The 20,919-nt window shown below is 33.4% G+C and overlaps 1 protein-coding gene across 5 annotated transcripts in view; it reads left to right on the forward strand.

Annotated features, from left to right (window-relative positions):
* LOC118183484 (uncharacterized) overlaps nucleotides 1-20,919 on the forward strand; it is a 201,543-nt gene that overhangs the window by 161,044 nt on the left and 19,580 nt on the right. For all 5 annotated transcript variants that reach the window (XM_085821728.1, XM_085821725.1, XM_085821727.1 and 2 more), the window contains 3 exons: nucleotides 1,600-1,722; nucleotides 9,154-9,285; nucleotides 15,396-15,522. In XM_085821728.1, coding sequence (XP_085677854.1) covers nucleotides 1,600-1,722; nucleotides 9,154-9,285; nucleotides 15,396-15,522 — 382 coding nt within the window. The remainder of the gene's footprint in view (nucleotides 1-1,599; nucleotides 1,723-9,153; nucleotides 9,286-15,395; nucleotides 15,523-20,919) is intronic.

Genomic DNA, 20,919 nt, shown 5'->3' on the forward strand with positions numbered 1-20,919 from the left:
ACTTCGTAGTCAACCAGAGTTAAGGAGTCATCTCGGTTAGAATCTTGATAGCTTCGGCTATATCTCTTTAGTTTAAAATTAGTTTTATTTTATTTCTTAGCCTCTTAAGTTCAAGCCCAAGTGTCGGCTTTTATTGTACATTCCAAGACAGAGGTCTGTTAAATCTTATTTGAATAATAAAGGGTTAGTTACCCTTCCATCTTGTTGTTTCTTGTCACACGAACTTAAGCGATTATTCTCTTAGCAGTTCTTAAGATTCTTCACTTTCTGCAGTAACTGAGAAATACACAAGTGAGAATTCCACAAGGCTTTTCAAAAATCTAACAAATGTTGAGTGAATTTAATTAAAATATCACGCTGAATAACAATCAAAAACAAAGTCTAACATTAAGAATCAGAGTAATTTTTTTAAATTTTTAGGCAGTACTAGTATCGATAGTTTTTTAACTGGCTTCTTCAGCTGCTTAAGTGCAAATGAAATCACATTTTCATTTGCGTTTAAACAGCTGAAGAAGGTAGTTCAAAAAACTATCGAAAGTAGAACTGCAATTTTTTTAATTTATGTTATTTCTTAATATTGGACTTTGTTTCTAATTTTTGAAATGTTTAATGATTGAGTTTGTATGCTGTAACGAAAGTGCTTATAAATAAATCTCGGAAACGTGAGTTCTTTTCTCCTGTGAAGTGTTGACTATATGGCTGGGCGTGACAAAGCTAGACAACTTAGCAAGGTGATTGGGGAGTGGAAAGAGGAAACTTCTAAATCCTCTAATGCTCGTCATTGTTGATCAAGAACCCCCATTTTTCGTTTCACTGTAACTAAAATTAATCAAAAAAATATCTTCTGTTGAAGAATTAGATTTCCCATATGGATTTCATTTTCATAAAAATCTTTTAACTTTGGTTAATGATCCCAGTTTTAATTCCACATTAGGCCATATTTTCAAGAATGTGTTTCTTAGTTGCTCTTGTTTTCCCTTTCAGTCAATAGGTAGTCCTAACACTTTTATTTTCTATCATTTAGCTCGAAATATAATCAAATTTCTCTCTTGTTTTCATACATGCTCATGTTTTCTCTTTGTCATTTCCCTCTCGCAATTTAGAAAGAACATTCGCTTAACTTACAAAACTAAAGGCTTGAAATTTACTTTATTTACATTACATTTATTTCTGTTACTTATTCTTAATTACTTCAGCTTTCAACTTCATTTCATTTCACTCATAAAAAAAGTAAATTAGCGTCTGAATCCCTGAAAGAATGCTAAGTAAGGCCATAGGCATCTTAATCAAGCGTTGCTATGTGATATAAACTTTAGAAATCTTGTAATATCCTAATTTTCGCTGCTTCTTTAAAAATTGCAAATTTATTCACACAATAAATCAAACAACATACATACAAAACAGCGTTTAATAACTATGGTTTAGTCAGTGCTATGGAAATCATGTACAGGGAAACATTTCTGTTCATTGACTGAAATAAAAACAACTTTAAAATCTCTTTTATTTTTGCGATAAAATTTCTTTAAAGAATAAAATAATAACAAATGAAACTGATTACATTTATAGTAATCAGTTATTTGTATTTTTGCTTCGTTTCAGATATTGATGAATGTGCGTCGTCTCCAAACATCTGCCAACACACCTGTAATAACGTATGGGGTTCTTACCAATGTACTTGCAATCAAGGATACACTTTGAATTCAGACAATAGATCCTGCCATGGTAGGTTTTGATTGTTTATATATGTTTGACTGTTTTTATGGATTTTGTAGCTCCTCTAAATATAAAGCAAACCGTATGGTTTCATATTTCTAAACTCAAACTTGTATTCCTCACCCTCTTAAATGACTCTCATACCTTAGGGTAAATTTATGCCTCAACATACATTTTACGATAACCAAACAGAAAGTAAATCGTGACTAAACAATTTTCCGATAACCAGTGTCTATACTTATACATTATAAAGTAATTACCATACTTACTAGTACAATATCTCTCCCTTTCATTCACTAATTTTACCACTTGAAACTTGAGAGAAGAAAATTATGTGGCGTATATTATTTTTGGAGAAGTAGGCAATGTAAAAGCAAATATATGGTTAAAAAGCATAGGTGAACTATTTATTAATGCTAAATATTGCTTTAAATGCTAACTGCTATTTGCTCAATATTAACATCCTTTGAAGTACGAATATAAACAAAATCTCTTATTAAACTATCTGATAAGTATAATAATAATTTTTATAGGAACTATGGAAAACGCAAAATATAGATCTTCGATGATTATATCTTATTAGTAGTAGCTGGAAAGCTGCCACAAGAAAAGATAATGAAGAAATCTTCTAGTGGAACATGGTATATCTGCAAAACATTGTGTGTCTTTAGAAGCTTTTCATCGATATTTCTTGTAGACTGAACCACCAACGAACGAGCTGTAAAATGTTTGAACACTTTGTAGTTCAAATCAACTTTAAATTCCTGAGTGTGTTATATAAATAAAAGCAAGTTTCCCTTTAAAACGTCCTCTACGAAAATATCTCTCCCCCTTAGGCAGATAGCCCTTGTCCACTTTCTCGTAATCCATCCTTCTTGCAGATTTAATCTCTATAGTGCGCCCTCCATTTTATTATTTGCCTCCACTGCTAAGGAGAATGAATGGCCTTGGCTAAAATTCTGAATTTAAATAAAGAGTTTAGGAAAGGATGTGCGAAGAATACCAATATGAGAAATTGAAACAAACTGCTCAGTGTGGAAGAATTTAGTTCCTGAATTCAGGCTGTCAGTTAAAAATGTGCAAGTATTGCAAATCATATGTGAAGAATATTACGGGGAACAATACGCTACGCAAGCAAATACTGTACATCTAAGTAGTTTGATAAATAACGAAAAATTGTTTGCAACTGCAATAACCGTCAATAACCACTCTTTGTAGCGTTCAACAAAACTTCTAGACTATATGGTTTCCTAATGACTCTCAGCTTTTACCTAATTCCTGAAACGGTGAACGTAAAATCCACTTATTCGTCAATCAGTAAACTTAAGTCACCAGAGCGACAATTACAAGATAAAGGAAAACCGCTTAAGTTGCTTAATCAAAGAAGGAAAACCACGTGATAATTTTGAGGAGAAGGCAGAAAATGGCCTTGTCAGAATACTGCAATATGCATCTCTATCGCATTTGTCTTCTTTTGTGTTACCGTATTTCTTAGAACTAAAATGATAGGCCTTTATTTTGCTAAAAGTGGAGAGGGTGTTAAAATCAATGGTGTTTCATAATCACAGATTTTTTTCGAATTACTAATTATTCCGAGATAATAAATATTTCCGAACCTCTAATAGAGAAAGAAGTATTATTGTCGTTAACAAATCAAAGTAGATTATTAAAAAAGTATTTGTTATATGTAATTTTAGTGTTTGATTTCATACATATTTTTTAGAAACAATTATTTTTCTTCATTGATGAGACCAAAATTAAAAGGCTCGCTTAGAACCGAAAAATGGGTATTTGCGTTTTCTAGAAAGACTCGGCTTATCTTAGACGTAAACTGTAGCACATTTGTCAGTATTGGAATTACTACCAAAAGGTAAAATAAAACTGAACGATCTTTATCACGAAATAAAATTTAAGATATTATTACGAATTTTGTACATGCTTTCTTATTTACCACCAGCTGAGTTGCTGTACTGCCTGTTATATGAGTATCAGCATTTGTACTCAACTGGTGGAGCATTTTTTTTCGCTAAGCCTAGCCAAAAATCTTTATAAAATATTGAAATTTAATTAAAAATCAAATAAATTTGTATCTGAATTTATAAAGTTGCTTCGGAAAATAGGTATTTATGACCTGTGGTTATTGAAGAAACTCTGTTAAGATTTTGCTGAATGATTTTTTTTTTTTTTAGATTGCTTTTAGATTTTCGCAGTTCTTTGTCAGGTAGTCTACAAGAGTTTTTAAGTTTGTTTCGTAGTAGCTTACTCTTTTGAAGTTGTTTCGGCCATGCCTGGGTATTTTCAGCTGTGTAAGGCCGGAAACGTAGGTCTTTGGTGCTTTCACACTCGAACATATAGTGATGATGGTACCCGTTGAGCCGCATATTAAATGTCCTCCTGCCTGTTAGTTCTTGTGTCCAGTTAGTTTTCCACAGAAGACATAAGGTCCTGTTCCAGTCTTGATTTAAGATGTGAAAATGAAATTGGGAGAGAAATGGTTGGGACAAGTTGTCCATTTGCACTATCTCTTTCCAGCTGGTCGGCTGCTTCATGCCCACTGTGCCCACATTAGCGCATGTCCAGTGAAGCTTAAGACGGGTTTTCTCTGGGAAATAGGATAGTAAACGTTGGATTTCCCTTACTAGAGGCGAGCGGCTCAGTCCGATTATTGCCTGTATGCTTGAAGCACTGTCGGAAATTATAACGCTTTTTTTCTTGTTGTTTCCTGGCAAATTTCATAGCTTCTCTAATGGCTAACAGTTTAGCTTGGAATACAGATTTTGTACATAGACAGATGATTTTAGTGCAGTTATATGTGAAACTGCTGTATTTTTCCGCGTAATGTAACAATCTAGAGAGATAAGAGATAATCTAGAGAGATAATCTAGAAAAATCTAAAGAGATAAGCTACGCCGGAAAAGCAAGAATACAGAAGCAAGTCCATTTCACATAGAGTAAATGAGTATCTCGGTAATTTGGCAAGATACTGCCAAGCTGGCAGTGGTCATAACATTTAATTGTATCGCCAAATTTGGCGAGAATTTTCCATAAGTCGCCAGAGTTGGCGACCTATTGGAGACATGTTGGTTCGCTTTGTATTATCATAATAGGTATTGTAAATGAAGAAATGTAATTAATGACTACATTAGCTGCAACCGTAATTCGACCCCATATTCCTTACCAGTAATTTCGAGAAGCAGTTCTGGAAATATCTCGGTGCCTGGTGTAAACTATAAGGCCGGAGAGAGCATCTGCTTCTGTTATTGTTGTTATTGTTGCGAGTTGTTAGTTCAGCGTGAGATGGAGTACTGAGATATGTCTGGGTTAGCTTTCTGTTTAGATGAGCTTTGCATTGCCTTGTGTTTAACATACTTAGTAGTTTGAAGTGTAACTGCTGATTGTACTCGGTGATACTGTGAACACATGTACAAATATATCTGCGGAAAATTTCAGAATTTTGAAGTGTTTCTTTTGATAAAATAAATATTATCAATCTATCATCGAATTTGTGTGCATTCAATCTATTACGAACCCGTACGCACGCAAAAATATTCTTAGGCGGAAATGTATAAAAATGACTATAACGTAAGGAAATCAAATTATAGTAAAATGAAAGGTAATTTTTATGAAATTAGATTATTTTACAGCATTTAAATACATTTACTTTGATTTTGATCAGTTGCAATACCCTAAAGCTTTAAAGATGATGCAAATATCTATGCAAAGAAATAGATACAAGAAAAGAATGCCATCTTATACTCAGTGTAGCGTTAGGAAATGAAATCCTTACTTCATTTAATAAGAAATTAACTTTTACATTTTTTTAGAATAATCCTCTGCAGAATTCAAAAGAACACTATACAAGTATCTTTTATTTAGCGAGTAAAATTATTTTGTATTTTAAGAAAGGGTTTGACGGCACCATAAAGGAAAACACAAGAAAAATCGAATAACTAACAAATTACAATACAGAGAATAAATGTAATATAAATTAAATGAAAGAAACGAAGATGTGTAAAAACGTGTAAAAAATACCAAGAAACCAAGAAGTAGTACATCAGTTTTAAAAAAACTAAAGATAGAAAACTAAAATGAAACAGAAGTAAATTGTTAAAAAACCAGGTTAATAACTCTAATAATAGACGAAAGAAAAACATGCGAACTTAAATTTTAAAATTCAGCAAAATTCAATCTTAAATCGGCTTAAATTTACGGAATGTTTCATCCATTTCGAGAGAATTTGACATAAGTCTTTCTTCTTCAAATTATGTTATATGCCCAGTGAATAATTCTAAAGGAAATTTTTCAAAATTAGCTGGATACATTTTTAGAAAACTTGCGTTTATTGAACAAAGAGAAACTTGTGACAAATTCTGTCGAAATACATTTTATAACACCAAAAGCACAGTACCAAGAAGGAGTTATAAATGAGACGAAAATCAGTAGATCTGATGTACATATATTGGAAACAAACCGCTAGCAGTATCATAAGAAATTAATGTTTTATTCAGGAAATACAGCTACAAAAGCAAAAATATAATAATGTATTGGCCCACCTCTAGTCTTCATGCAAGCTGTTATCCGGCTGAGAATTGACTCTTAAGAACTGGTAGATGTTCTCCTGCGAGATTGCTTGCTGTACGTATTCTAACTGGCGTGTTAGATTGCTGTGATCCACGCGCCTGCTTATCACATCCCACACGAGCTGTAGTGGGGAGAGATCTGGCGATTACACCGATTAGAACAGTGTTGAAGAAGCCCCCCCCCCAAAAAAAAAAAGCAGTAGAAAGGTGTGCTCTGTGCGACTAGGCATTCTGCTACTGTAAGCCCAGGAGAAAGGATGGGCAGCACTATGGAGCGTAGAATCTCATCGAAGTACCTCCGTTGTGTAAGGGTGTCACAGATGGCAAACAAATTGGTCCGGGTATCAAATGAAACTGCTTCCCATGCATACATGCATAACTTCTGGTTGTAGGACTGTGTAATGGACGAAAAGTAGATGAGTATTTTATCACTATCTTGGACGTCTCCAGACATGTCTTCGCTGGTCATCGGGACTCACTTCGAAGCGGAACTTATCGCTGAAACAATTCTATTCTACTCCTGTCCGTGCTATCCCAAACTACTCAACAACATTATAGACCTGCCTAACAGTGTGCAGCGGTGATGGACACTTGGCGTGATTTCCTTCGTGACCTCAAGCCCGTTCGCTGAGTCGCCTATCAGTGGTCATTACAGTCACTGGTATCCCGGTTCCCCTTCGGATCGTTGATAGGGACACATTAAAGTCTGTCAGCACCAAACTCTTTCCTCGCGTTCTATCGCATTTTTTGTCGACTGCTTCCTTCTGGACGTTCTATACGGTTCACCATTCCTGCCAACATTATCGAATGGTAACGTCGCTTCGACCCAAATGTATAGCTAACCGGCGATTTGGCCGCCCTGCTTTAGTCCTATTCCACGTCCTTTCTAAAATGGTGACATCTACTCATCCCGTTCGCGTACCCGTTTGCGAAGTAGTGGTACAGTCCGCTTGAGTCGACGGAACCACGTTTTCATAGAAGTTATGCCTTAGCATTTGAAGATCCTTTTTACTTCCTTGTACGAAGTAAAAAGGAAGTATTGTAATCGCGAAAAGTTTCAGGCAGCATATTTCAACGAAAATATCCATTTTGACCGCTATCGAATGCAATTTAACGATGTTTTTGCGTGATATCTGTACGTAAGGACAGAATAAAAGACTCATTTCCTCCAAAAAAATTATAAAACTGCTTTAAAATTAATTCTGAAGAGAATTTTTCGTGGCGTCTGTACGAAAGTATGTACGTACGTACTTATCTCGCATAATTCAAAAACGAGTAGGCTCAGAACGTTGAAATTTTGTATATAGGACTGCTATAACATGTAGATGTGCGCCTCGTACTTTGGGTGCAATCGGCCGCACCAAACGTATATAAATATATTTATATATATATACACTCTGTTACCCGGCTCTGTGATCTCAGTTTCTTTACTCTTATATGTTTGTAAATTGTACATTTTTTGCTTTAAAAATGATTGAATTATGTTGTTTTTATCTTCCGGTTAACGTTTTTATGCCTTTAGTAAATCTGCATGCACTATTTTTAGAACTATCAACAATTTTAAAGTTGTTTAACTGCCGCTAAGCCTTTTTTTGATGGCGGCCATTGATTGTTTACATTTGAAACAGCAGACTAGTGGATTTGTTGCCAATCTAGAGAAACTTAGCTTCGCAACAACAAAGATAACGCCTTCATTTAATATTGCCAATTAAATCATGCTTAATCCTGTCTGGAATTTTTTCGAGGAAATAAGTGTTTAAGATTTACTTCGTAATTTTTAATATAGATATTTTGAGTTTTTAGGTATTTTTGCCTTCTCACGATGTGAGAACTGAATTAATTGAATGATAAATACTCAATAGTCTGTGAAAAACTGTTTCTTTTTTGTTTTGTTTGCTTAATTTTTTTATACATCATTCTAGCTTTATTATAGTATTTTAATAGAACATGTGGCAACGATTAGATAATTCTATTCTTTAAATGATATAAATTTTGTGTATTATGAGTTATAATATGAACGAAATATAATACTGTTAAGTGAATCTAGCGGCAGAGTGTCGCTATGGTAAACAAATACTATAGTGAATTTTAAATAATGCATTTATTCTATTGTGGTTTATGCGCTGTCGGCGAAGTAGATTTAATTCAATCCAATAAGTTTAAATGAAATGCAAGAAAAAATGCGTATAATTTAATATTTCGTACAAGGAAGTCATGTGGTGTACACATCAGAATTTTTTTTTTTTCATACGCCAACCGGATTCTCCGTCGAATTGTTGTGGAGCTGCAGCTAATAAGTCACTGACTACCAAAGGTTAATCATTTGCATAGTCTATCGTAAGGTATGAACATAAGCAATTTCGGCACGTTCGGATAATTCCTTGTTGGTGTATCTCTTTATAGAATTATTAAAAGCAGTTTAAAACTAAATTTTACCTAATTTTAGAAAATTTCAGAATCTTAATATTAGTCAGATAATTAATACTTTACATAATATGCTCAGAAATTTTATTTTTCTTTCGAAGCCAGACTACAGGTTCGTAAATAAGCTTATAAATAAGCGTTTTAATTGCTGCTTTTGCTAAAATCTATTTCTCATTTTTATTTTCGATTTTTTTTAATTCATTTTAAATTTCTCTAAATTAAAATGGAATCTTTCTATTATACTTAAAAATTTAAATAAGAAGGTTTCTTCTTAAAATTAGTTTAAATGAATACAATTTCGAGAAAATTTTTAAACAGTTTTATGGAATATATTTTTTGCGAATACTACCACAGAAATGTTAAATGTTTTCATTTAAATAAGATATGTAATTGTATTTTTACTTATAGTTCCAATTCTTAACAAATTTATTTTCAGATATCGACGAATGTAAGATGTGGGAAGGTCGAGGCAATCTTTGCATCGGCTTCTGTGTAAATGAACCTGGATCTTATTCCTGCACCTGCCCATCAGGGTATAAATTATCCTCAGACAAAAGGACTTGTCAAGGTAAGAGAACCAATACTTTAGTATTACTAACATCAAGAAGAAGCCGAACCTTTTTTTCGTTGGAGATATTTTGTAATGTTACAGATGATATGAAACAGGATTTCTATAATCCATTTTCATAATCTTTTTTGTTTCAATTCCCTACCTCTTTTTCAATTTTTTTTTTTTTTCCTTTTCTGTTCATCTTGTTGGATTTTTCACTCCTACCTACTCCTCGAGCAACAAATTATTAGCTACTGAGCTGTACTCATTAACAGAAATTCGCTATAATATTTTGGTTAGTCCATTAGCAATCGAGCAATAAAGTCGCCCAACACTGAAAGTTTGATCTAAATTCAAATTCTGGTTCGCGATCTGATTGTATGGGAGTTTTCATGATTATTGCCATATGTAACATGAATACGAGCCAGAAGACCTTAGAATAGCCCTTAGAAAATCCTCTAATGACGCGTCTTATCTGTAAACAGGATAGCCATCAGTTTGCTTTGCCTTAAACAATAAACCTAAACCTAAAATTATTGCCCTAGTGTAGGATTTTCCAAAGAGTGCGCCGCGGCGCTATTCCCAGAGGCGCCGTGAAGAGTAAACAGGGGCGCCGCAAAGCTCTCCTGTTTACTCTTTTACGGAATATAAATTCAAATTGTGTGCGCTGCCTAAATCAAATTCTTTTCTAGGCGACGCGAGAGATTTTCAGAAACCCGCATTCGACCGTCGCGTCGCATCGACAGGAGATGTCTCGAGAGCTCATCGCGATCACCGCATGCTCTGTGGACCCATTGCAACACCCACAGGAAAGCATTTGCATTGATGTCGATGAGCTGTGAATTGAATTTGGTATTGGGACGTATAATAGACGTAGTAAATTACCTAAAAACGAGGCCGCTGAAAGCCAAACTATTCAAAAACCTTTACATCGACATGGGAGCTGAACACTGTTATATTACTGCAGTTCAGCATGGCTTTCACGTGGAGGTGTCTTATCCCATGCATTCGAGCTACATCAAGAAATTCACACTTTTCTGCATGAGGAAGGACATGCAAAGTCCAAATACTTTCCTAAGCTTTTTACTAAAAGTGGCATATTTGTGAGATATATTTGGCGAACTGAATGCCTTAAATGAGTCTCTACAAGGCAATAATATCCACACCTTGAAACTATTGGAGAAGATTGCGGCGTATAGAAGAAAACTAAAGTTGTGGATAAGAAAAATTAATAAGGATGGCAGGCAAGATTGTTTCCACGTAATGCGTAAATACGTATCCTCTAATGAGCTCATTTTCTCTCAAAAATTGCTGTTTCGTTTCACGGAACAGCTTTCGAAGCCCACTGAGTGCTTTGGAAAATACTTTGAGGAAGTAAATATCGAGAAATATTCGTGGATCCAAAATCCTTTGTATGCTCACGCTCCATCAGAATTCACCTCACAAGAAGAGAAAGTCTCACTGAGCTCTCTCGATAACAGCCTTAAAACAAAATTCGCTTGTCCCGATTTGATGAAGTTTTGGATGATCATCAAAAATGAATATCCGACTCTTAAGTCCCAAAGCTTTAAGGATTTTCATTCCTTTTGCAACATCATATTTATGCGAAACCGGATTTTCAGCTGTAGCTCTAATAAAGAGCAAATATCGTTCATATATCAACGGGGAGCAAGAAATTATTGTGGGTGTCAAGTCTTATCCTTTGCTTTGAAAAACTTTGCGAAGATCAGCAAGCTCACAAGTCCAATTTATTATTTCCTATTTTTCTTTAAGAATGATAATATAATATTCTTGTGTATCAATTCAATATATACCTATTTGAGCCTCAAACTGTGGTTTTTTCATTTCTGTGCATGGCCACTAGTGTTAATAGAGTCGTATTTAATGAAGTGTTGTGATTTGCTATGACACTATGTAGTGGTTGTAAGGCACAAACCTTGTACAACACTTCCTTGAACACAACTAGGGCGCCGTGATAAAATAACAAAACTGTAAGCGCGCCGTCAACCGAAAAAATTTGGAACCTCTGCCTTAGTGAAATGAGCCATAAATTTGGGAAACAGGATACCAACGATTAAACATATATTTATTGCATATTTTTAGTTATATTAATAAACCTTGCAGAATATGCTGTTTTCTTATCATTGCACATACGCTGAAGGTTCTAAAGACATGCCCTGAGTTGAAAAGCTATGTTCTCTGGAGAGACTGGATTATAGTAAAACTACAGATCTGTGGTCTTGTGTTTAGAATTTAAAAGAATGTGAAAAGATTTAAAGCAGTCTTAAATCTTATTATCCATATGGGATCTTCATTCCTTTTCCACTGTATTGCATTTCGCTGATTCTTGTAAGTAATTATATTTGAGTTACTTGGCTGATTCTACTTATTATCTTTACTTGTGTTATGTTCTTCACTTTGTCTCGATCAACTCCAGCTCCTTAAAGAGCTTATACACTTTTTAAGTAAACTGCCTTTTCAATATTTATGTTTATAGACTAAATACGAACTACTAGTCATTCCTTAGAAAACGATCGCATGATTAACGTTTTCGATGGGGATTCTACACAGGCACCCCAGCGATACACCAATCCATCTCTCCATAATTGGAGGATGGATTGAAACATACAGAACTTTATATGTTTCCTCCGCATATATATTCAACAGACAAAAAAAATTGGACTGATAATATTTGGTATGATTTTTGAAAAGAAGCACTGCTGTAATATTTGTATAAGAGAGTGAATATTAAAAATAATTTTATAAAAACTTCTTAGGCAACCAAATTTTTAAGCGTGGTCGTATTGCTCATATGCTGATAAATGCCCAATTACTTCTCCCAAGACCAGAAGTGTCTCACTGTTTCTGAGATACCTCAGTGACTGTCGGCGAGCGGTAGCGCCACATCAGGAAGTTATGATATAAGAGTTTAATCCTCCAAGGAGAATCATCATCATTTTCATTCTCTTAAACACTTTTAGCTCACTACCTCCATTCCGAATTGTATTTTGTTAAGCGTCTCCAATCATGAAACATATTAGGTGTGTGTAATCTATAGGTACTGACTGAAAATGCTTAAAGATATTCAGAGATACATTACATTTGGTCTGCATGAAATTATTGCCAAAGTGTCATCATATTATTCATAAACAGAATTGTTACGATTAAAGATTTCTTAAAATATTTAGAGTAATGGGCCTGAAATCATGCGTAGAACCACAGTGCGTGCAGTGGTACATACCGAAAGAACATGCTACTTGGGCGTACTGGATAAGTCCGGATTTATTGTCATGTTTTCAAATTAGTAAACAGACAACTCCTAACTGTTGACAAATATTGCTCCTAATTGTTGGAATAGAAAATGAATGTGCCTTAAATCAGCTTGTCTGAAGGGTTAAATGTGTATAATTTGGGATGATTATTATGAAAATTCCTGATTGTTATATTTGTATAATCGAGTTAATGTTTAAATGTTTGTTTTAAAAGTGTTTAACCAATTAAGCTTGGTATCAATGCTTCTTTATACCACCTTGAATCAGTAACACCTCCCTATATTTCCTCAACGCCCACCAGTGGGTAATAATGATGGCTCGGGTTCAAAAGTCCTTTTAATTCTATGATACTCGATGAATGTTTTCCTTCCAGTGCTCAGTTTCTGTACACTTTTCAATATACAGTAGAGCCTCCCATCCAAACAGATCTCCATCCGAATCCGCGGCAAAAGCTTTGGACACTCACGGAACTAAAGCTTTTGTACGTTATCAAGCTGGAAGCATTTTGTCTTCCTGTTTGGAAGGTCCAGGACTTCAAGACTTATCGATTAATGTGACGTGTCCCTTAGCGGAGAACAGCTGTATTTGTTTACAGTGTTGATGTATTTCTTCATAACATGGACCAGTTGTTCCTAAAAATCACGACTAAAACTATCCTGGGTCCTGGAGTTTGAGAAATAAATTGTGTTCAAGCTTGGTCCTAATAATTTTGATCTTAAAACAGCTAATTCCTGAAAATCAAGATTTCCCTTCTTTAAAAAAAAAAAAAAAAAAAAAAAAAAAAAACTTCGAAGATCGAGATAGTGTCATCACAGCATTTCTAGAGTACTTTTTAACAAAGAGTACTTTTTGCAAATTTTTGAAAACTGCGTATCTTTTGCCTAAAAAACGCATATAGATTGGCAGCGATTAAGCTGAAGTATATTAAATACCTAAACTTCTAACGTGAAAAGAATTAGGCAAGTATTTAAATCATTTCTATTAACTTACGAAGACATGTTAACTTCTTCCCATAATATATCACTATATAACTGTTACTTCCTGATTTGTCTACTTTATAGCGCATTCTGAAACGAGTTTCGCTGAAATATTTGATTAAATTAAAAAATCCATATAACTAAGGTAACACCTTGAATTTTTACTCTTCACTTGAAAAATATGCATTCTGAAATTGCAGGAATGGAATATTTACTTGACGAGCTAACTATAAGCCGACTAACTATAACTACAAGGTAATCAAAAAAGTTCTTCCCGTTTCTGATATGACATTGGAAGAGTGAACCCCAACATAAAAATATTCGCCAAACTTGGCGACGAAGTGGTTAGGATGGGAATCCGGACATTGTCCAAGAGTATAAAAGCGCGTTGCACCGCTTCTTCAAACATAACTCACATAGCGACTAGTTGAAATGGACGTGTCAAAGGAGCTCGTTCGGAATTGTTTGCTGTATGATTTTAAAGTGTGCCTGTCAGCAGCAGAATCAAGTCACCGAATTTGCCAGACATTTGGGGATGATGCCGTTAACGAACAAACCGCAGAGCAATTGTTCCAGAAATTCAGATGAGGGACTATGTCTCTTGGTGATGCAGTCGTCCAGAAAGGCTGGACAATGAGGCCCTGAGAGCAGCCGTAGAGAGTAACAGTAGCCAAGCATGTGGCTCGGGAGGCCAGGGACACTATCTAGCGACTGGGCTGGGAGACACTATACCATACTCATATACCATACTCTTCAGACCTCGCACCAATACCATACTCAGACCTCGCACCAATACCATACTCAGACCTCGCACCAATACCATACTCTTCAGACCTCGCACCAACAGACTACCACCTTTTCCATTCCCTATACAACCATCTTCGTGGGAAATCCTTCAACAACCGGCCAGACTTTGAAAAGGCCCTTACGAACTTCTTTGCTCCAAGACTCCTGAGTTTTACCGCAATGGCATCGCAGAGCTAGACACTCGCTGGCAAAAGGCACTGGATGCCAATGGTGATTACTTTGAGTATTAGCGGTGATTATTTTTTGTTTTATGACTTTTCTTTCTGTTTGTCCAAAACGGCAAGGACGTTTTTGGTTATTTTGTATATCTTTCCCAATGTGTAATAACAGACGGTACACATGCTCAGATATCTGTTAAGAAGATTTAGTTACTAATTTTGAAGGACGATTTTTATTGTTTGGTGACTTGTATATTTTATAAAATGTGTCTCAATCTATATTCGTGTTCAAATTTTCTTTTCATTTTCAATCTTCCTAATATTCATTCTTTAAAATTATTTGCTTTTGACAGCAGAATACCATTTATTTGAATACCAGTTGTTTAAAACTGTTCCATTATCCAAATATTCAATTTTTTACTAAGTTAAAATATAAATCAGATTTCGTTTCGGTACTACAAAGTAAGCTAGGAAATTTAAAGCAAATATCGGAAAATCTATAACAAATACCTGCGGAAAAATAGATTTGACACTCAAAATCAAGCTCAGAATGGTAGAAAGGCCTAGATTCAAATCATTTTCTCAAACGGATATTAACAGAAATTGGCTAGTGGTTGCTGGTCCTCAGTAACACTGTGGTAGCCACCTGCTTATAAATGAGTTCCTGCTTGAAACCCAGAATTTAAATTTTCCTTCCGCAAAGATCATGATAAAGCATTAAGTTTAAATTTTAAATTGTGCAAAACGGTCTCTAAGTTTTCTACGAAATAATCTCATTTCTTTATTTTCAACACAATTTCAATAGTTAGAGACAATTCTGTACCATATCTTTGTTTTGTATTGCGAAGCTAACGGCGATTTTAATCCACGAATATTTTGAATACGTTTTTTATTAGCTTGACTTATATTCGCAGATATTGACGAATGTGAGCAATCCAACGTTTGCGAGCCCGAAGAAGTGTGTCTAAACACAAGAGGAGGTTACAAGTGTAATCGCATAATCTGCCCGCCCAACTACTTCAGAGATAAAGACCATAGGAAGTGAGTGTTTTTATTAATTTATTTATTTATTTATATACGAAACTGTATATCTATCCAGTGCACTTCGATTACCCAAAGCTTGTATATATCGAAATGAATGCCGAAATGTAGAATCCGAAATCGGTGTTTTCTTTCTCCTTTAGTTGAGGATTATTGAAGGTCGACTGCAATGCATAAGCTCACAAATTTATACTCTGTGAATAGATTACAATTATTATTATGCAAAAATTCTATCGTATACTTATATCGTATCGAGTTTTTTACAAGATGCGTTAGTCCATTAATTTAAGTAACGGTTAGATTAACCATATTCGTATATCAAGCGAAAGGAAGCAGGAAAAAAAAAAAAAAAAAGTTGCATCTAATAATTCCACCAGGTGCTTTAAACGACGTTACTTTATTTGAGGTATTACACATGCATATTTAAGTAATAAATTAGGAAACAGAAACAAAATATTTTTATAAAACAGCAAAACTGAATGTACCTCAAATCATTGCCAATAATCGTCTTATTTTATTTAAATATTTCTCTTTGCAATTCCCGTGAATTTGGCTATTCTTAACTAATTGCGGCGCTACTTTCAGAGAATATTTCATCAAAATTTACGCCAAAATGATAAATAATGCATCCTGTTGCCGGAAAATGAAACAAACGCTTTTAGATCAGGAACAAGAAAATGAATAGAAAACCTTAAAATTTGAATCATTCGTTAAGTTTAAAAACTTGGGATAAATAGGGAAAGCTTAAATTAAATTCATTTCATTAAGAGAGGACATTACTTGAAAATTATCAGCAAAAGAAATTCGGTAGCTTAAAAAATTAAATTAAAGCAAGTGAATAAAATTATTTGTGAGAAACCCTTTTTTATTCTCTCTTATTTTCAAATTTATTATTAATCAATGTATATTTTCTTCTTTGTATAAATTGTACCTTTCTTCATAGCTATAAGTATGTTATGGCTTTTCAATAGATCAAATGTGAAAAACGATTCAGTTTGGCTTAAAGTTTTCGTCATATCGCCTTAATGCAATTATTCTCAAATTTTTTATTGATAATTCTCTTAATTGAACATTCGTGATCTTGTGAAATATATCTAGAACTTTCAGTATTATTGTACAAAAACTTACCTAGCAATTTGGAGCCTGCATGGTTAGTATTTTCCTCAATGTTCATAAAGATATGATTTTAGTGTTGACAGACACTTGCAAAAAAAATCTAAGATGCGCTATTCTGTTTCCAAAATGTTTTAAAAACTTAAATAAATTTATGTTCTATTTAAAGAAAAAAATTATTTATTTTTTACCGTTTTTTTCCATCAAAAAGTGAAAAGTGAAAGTTTTGATTTGCAAAATTATGACTTTGGGAACAGAATTTTTTTTTTAATATTTGCTTGAATTTGAAAATTTCGGTACACATCTTATGGTATTTTACGACACTTTAGCTAAAATTCTCCACCTTAATCTGATAATCCTAATGCGTGAAAAAATGTTTACAGAAATTTATGTTGTACTCAAAGCCAATTTTTTTATTTATTATTTTTACTTCTTTCTCTATCAAAAAGTGAAATATGAACACATTTTCCAAACTGTGTAGCTTTTCCTCTCGTTTTGCATCCTGTGCGGCAAAAGACTTGTTCAAAATACCCAAATTGACATGGGTTTAGGCTCAAGGACGGACTGAGGAAAGAGTATGAAGTGAAAGAAATCTGCATGATGCAATTTGTTAAAAATATATATCTTTAATCATAAATTATTTAAATAAATTGTGCTATTCAAAATTCGCTTAATCATTTGTTTCTAATGCTTTGCTGTAATTAGATATTATATTAATTTTATACTATTATTCTTCTTGCTTATCGCAACAAGTAAGTTTGCCAATTCTACAAATCAACCAGATATGAAAGGTCATAAAGTATCTAGCACCATAAACAGTATGTTACACAAACTTTCAAATTTCTTTAATTTAAATAACTTACACTGGATCCAAAAAATTGAATTAACACTACTCCAGTCAAAAGCCTTTTTTGTTCAACAAACGGAGCACTGTTACTTCACTACCAGTGGCCAGCTTTTTATAACTTCCACTTTTTTTTAAACTCAGATGAATTCATCATTGCTTTTGAATATGATAGAGACATGACGGATAGCTCTCGCTGTTTGACTTTCGCCGAATATCCTATTAATTAAGTAAATTTTCCTTTGACAAAATTTTGCACTTTTTTTTCAGTGAATTTCTTCCTGAATTTAAGTTAATTTTCTGTTGACTTCAAACGAATTTTACTTTGACTTCAAGCAAAGCTTCGTTTAGATATCAGATCTTAATATATATAATGAAAACAATTTTTTAATTTTAATATGTTCCAATGCATTATGGTGATAAAATATATGCTATTCTTTGTTTTGGTAAATGGTTTTTGTTGGAAAATGTTTCGGCAATAACCTGTTATGGTTTCACCTTAATTGACTTAAATTGCTTTAAGTCAATTGTCTGTATATTTTGTCTGTGTAAATTTAACATAAATCACACTGATTTTGATTTTCGTTCTTAGCCATCTGGACTGTTGTATTTGAGTAGTAATCATATCTTAATTTAGTTATTATGTGTTTTTATGAACAGACATCCAGTGAAAATATTTGTTTGTCCAAATGAGCATTTTAAATTGGTTGTGGAAGTAACCAGAGCCCAGTATGAATGCGATTTTACATTAGTAATCTCATAAAAAAAAATTGTCATATAAAACGCAACTTTACATGCATTACATTCGTTAGCATTTTTTGAAGTCTTCTTTGTGCTGCAAAGTTCGCTGTCCTAATATTTTATTTGCAAGCTTATTGTTATTTCCTATGACGTGGTCTTAACTATTTACTTAAGAGTTACTTTTATGTGATTTAGTAGTATTCACGGAAATTGTTACAGCTATTTCTTTGAGTAATTGCCAACAGAAAAAGGACGTTTATTCAAATTAGCGAGAAAAAAATTAACACATAACAAGGATATTATTCTGAATTATTTATACAGCAACATACATCTTGTCTTTTATGATCTAATATTTTTTTCTTTCGCCTATGACATTAGTTCTGTTCAACACTGATATGTATGATAACTGATACCACTGAATGCATGTTTTCTTTAATTTACAATTCAACAAAATTCCATTTTTAGCTTATATCTCAAGAAACGTTTCTATTCTTTCGCTTGAAAATTATTATGTATAGTCAATTAACAGTTAGACTTGACTCTATATTTTGCATAAGCTTTTCTATGACGACTTCTATTTCAACTGTGAACGTATTTATAATTTTCTCAAACTTTCTAATATAATTTTTCAGGTTTTTCTATACCTTTCTACATAAGCCTTCATATGTTTTCATATAAATTATACCGTGTTTTTGTCAGACCTCCAACAAACGAAGAATTTGGCTTTTGAGCACTTCCTTAAATTAGCCTAAATTAGGCCTCAAATTAATTTCATTTTTTGAAGCTTTGATATTCAGCTGTTACTTAATGAATTTTGAATAGTTTCTAATTTCTGATGGAATATGACTCTGACAAAGACTATTAAAATAATTAAATTTGGACTTAGTGACTGCAATAGTTAGATACAATCAGTTCGAAATTCAGTTTACTGTGGAATCTTAAAGGAAAGCACATGGCAATGTAGGGCTAGCTGTAAACGTGCCCACTAAGTTTTTCTTATGCACAAGCTTTCCAGAGCTTAAAATCTCAATCACAAATCCCCCATATCGAAGATCTATAGATATAGATCCAGATTAATCACAGTGTTGAGAACTAATAAATGAAGCAAAAGTCAAATATATGCACCAGTCAACAATAAAGAATCCTTCTTTCTTCATATGGCATTCAAAGAATTCAGTTGTGAATTGTAGTGATGATGAAACTCTGGGACTGAGTTTCGTTGAAAATCTGAAAATAAAAATTCTATGCTGTAAGTGTGTGACGAATTATTACGGATCTATATGGAATAACTTATTAGCAAATAAATTCTGCTTTGTCGTTAGCCACCTCTTATCGTCTGTGTTAGAATATGATCTATCAATGCAAGCTGTCTCGCTAGTTATATAGATTCTTATATATCTATGGAAATAAATTCTTAATATCGCTTTGATTTACTTCCCTTAAATAAGCCTTGGAAAATGACAGCTGTAAAGCATGCAGTCGTTTCATCATTTTAAAGAGGCATACTTAAGAAAATATATTTTGTTCATATATTCCGAATAAACTTTAAAACTTAGGATAGAAGGAATATGGGTTTAAATACTAAGCACAAGGTCTTAGGAGTAACGTTTATGGTTAGAGAAACTCCTAAGTGAAAAGGATGTAGTTATTCTAGTTTTGATGGAAAGAAAATCTAGGTCTAACAATAGATTTTAACTTGAGAAACCCAGTACTAGTATTTTAAATGCGAACAAATAAATCGTGTATTAATTCTTTTATAATGGTGGAATATAACTTTTAAGCCTTAGATTACGAATTTAAAAAAAATTAGCCCGTTTCCTATCCAAGTAAACAAAATATGTCACAATAAGGAAAATTTAGCATTTGGGAATTTTTTAACAAACGGTTTTCAAGCTAAAGGCTGGGACACATACTATGTTCTAGCCGTAGTTAATGGACATATGTCCCAACACGTAGTGATCGACTTACTATAAGACTTATTACTCAATTACTATTATTCTCGAAAACTTTATTATATGAAATAGATTTTACATCGTATGGTACAGGTTAAAGCATTATTTGCATAACATTACACATTAGGCAACTCATATTTTTTTCTTTTCTCTATGTTCATTTATGTACGACGAGCACAAGCGGCATCTTGATTTTACAACTATTGGAAGATGATCCCAAACATTCAGGAGATTCTAAGGACTTTTTAACCCATCAGTAATTTTTAAACTTTTAGTGGGACACGTATGTCCCGTTAGTCAAAGGGTTAAATTACATCTGAAAAATAATTTCATTTCTATATATGTAAAAGAAACATAAAAATTATTTGTAGGCAATTTTTATATGTTGCATTTAATAATTGCTTCCTTTGTAATCAAAGTTAACTTTATCCCAATAAGCAAGCAACTGGGTAACATTTTTGCAATGCTTTTACGAGATTATTTTTATAAATAATTAATTTAAAATTGGAGAGAGCATACTCTTAGCGAAAGAAAAAAACATTGTTAAGGCGAGGAAAATAAGAATCTTCATTATACTTTCAAGGATAACTCTTTGTATAGCTGGGTATTTCTGTGACAGATATAAAGACGTATTGGTTCTTCCTAAAGTGCTTAAAGAATTAGTTTCCTCCTCCTGAGTGAAAATCGTGCTGTGGTTCATTTCAGACTGATATGCTTTGCTGATCGTTAAAATTGTAATACCAAGGA

The sequence above is a fragment of the Stegodyphus dumicola genome, chromosome 8, assembly GCF_044657685.1.
Source record: "Stegodyphus dumicola isolate Sdum_Otavi_A_Nest chromosome 8, ASM4465768v1".
Lineage (NCBI taxonomy): Eukaryota > Metazoa > Arthropoda > Arachnida > Araneae > Eresidae > Stegodyphus > Stegodyphus dumicola.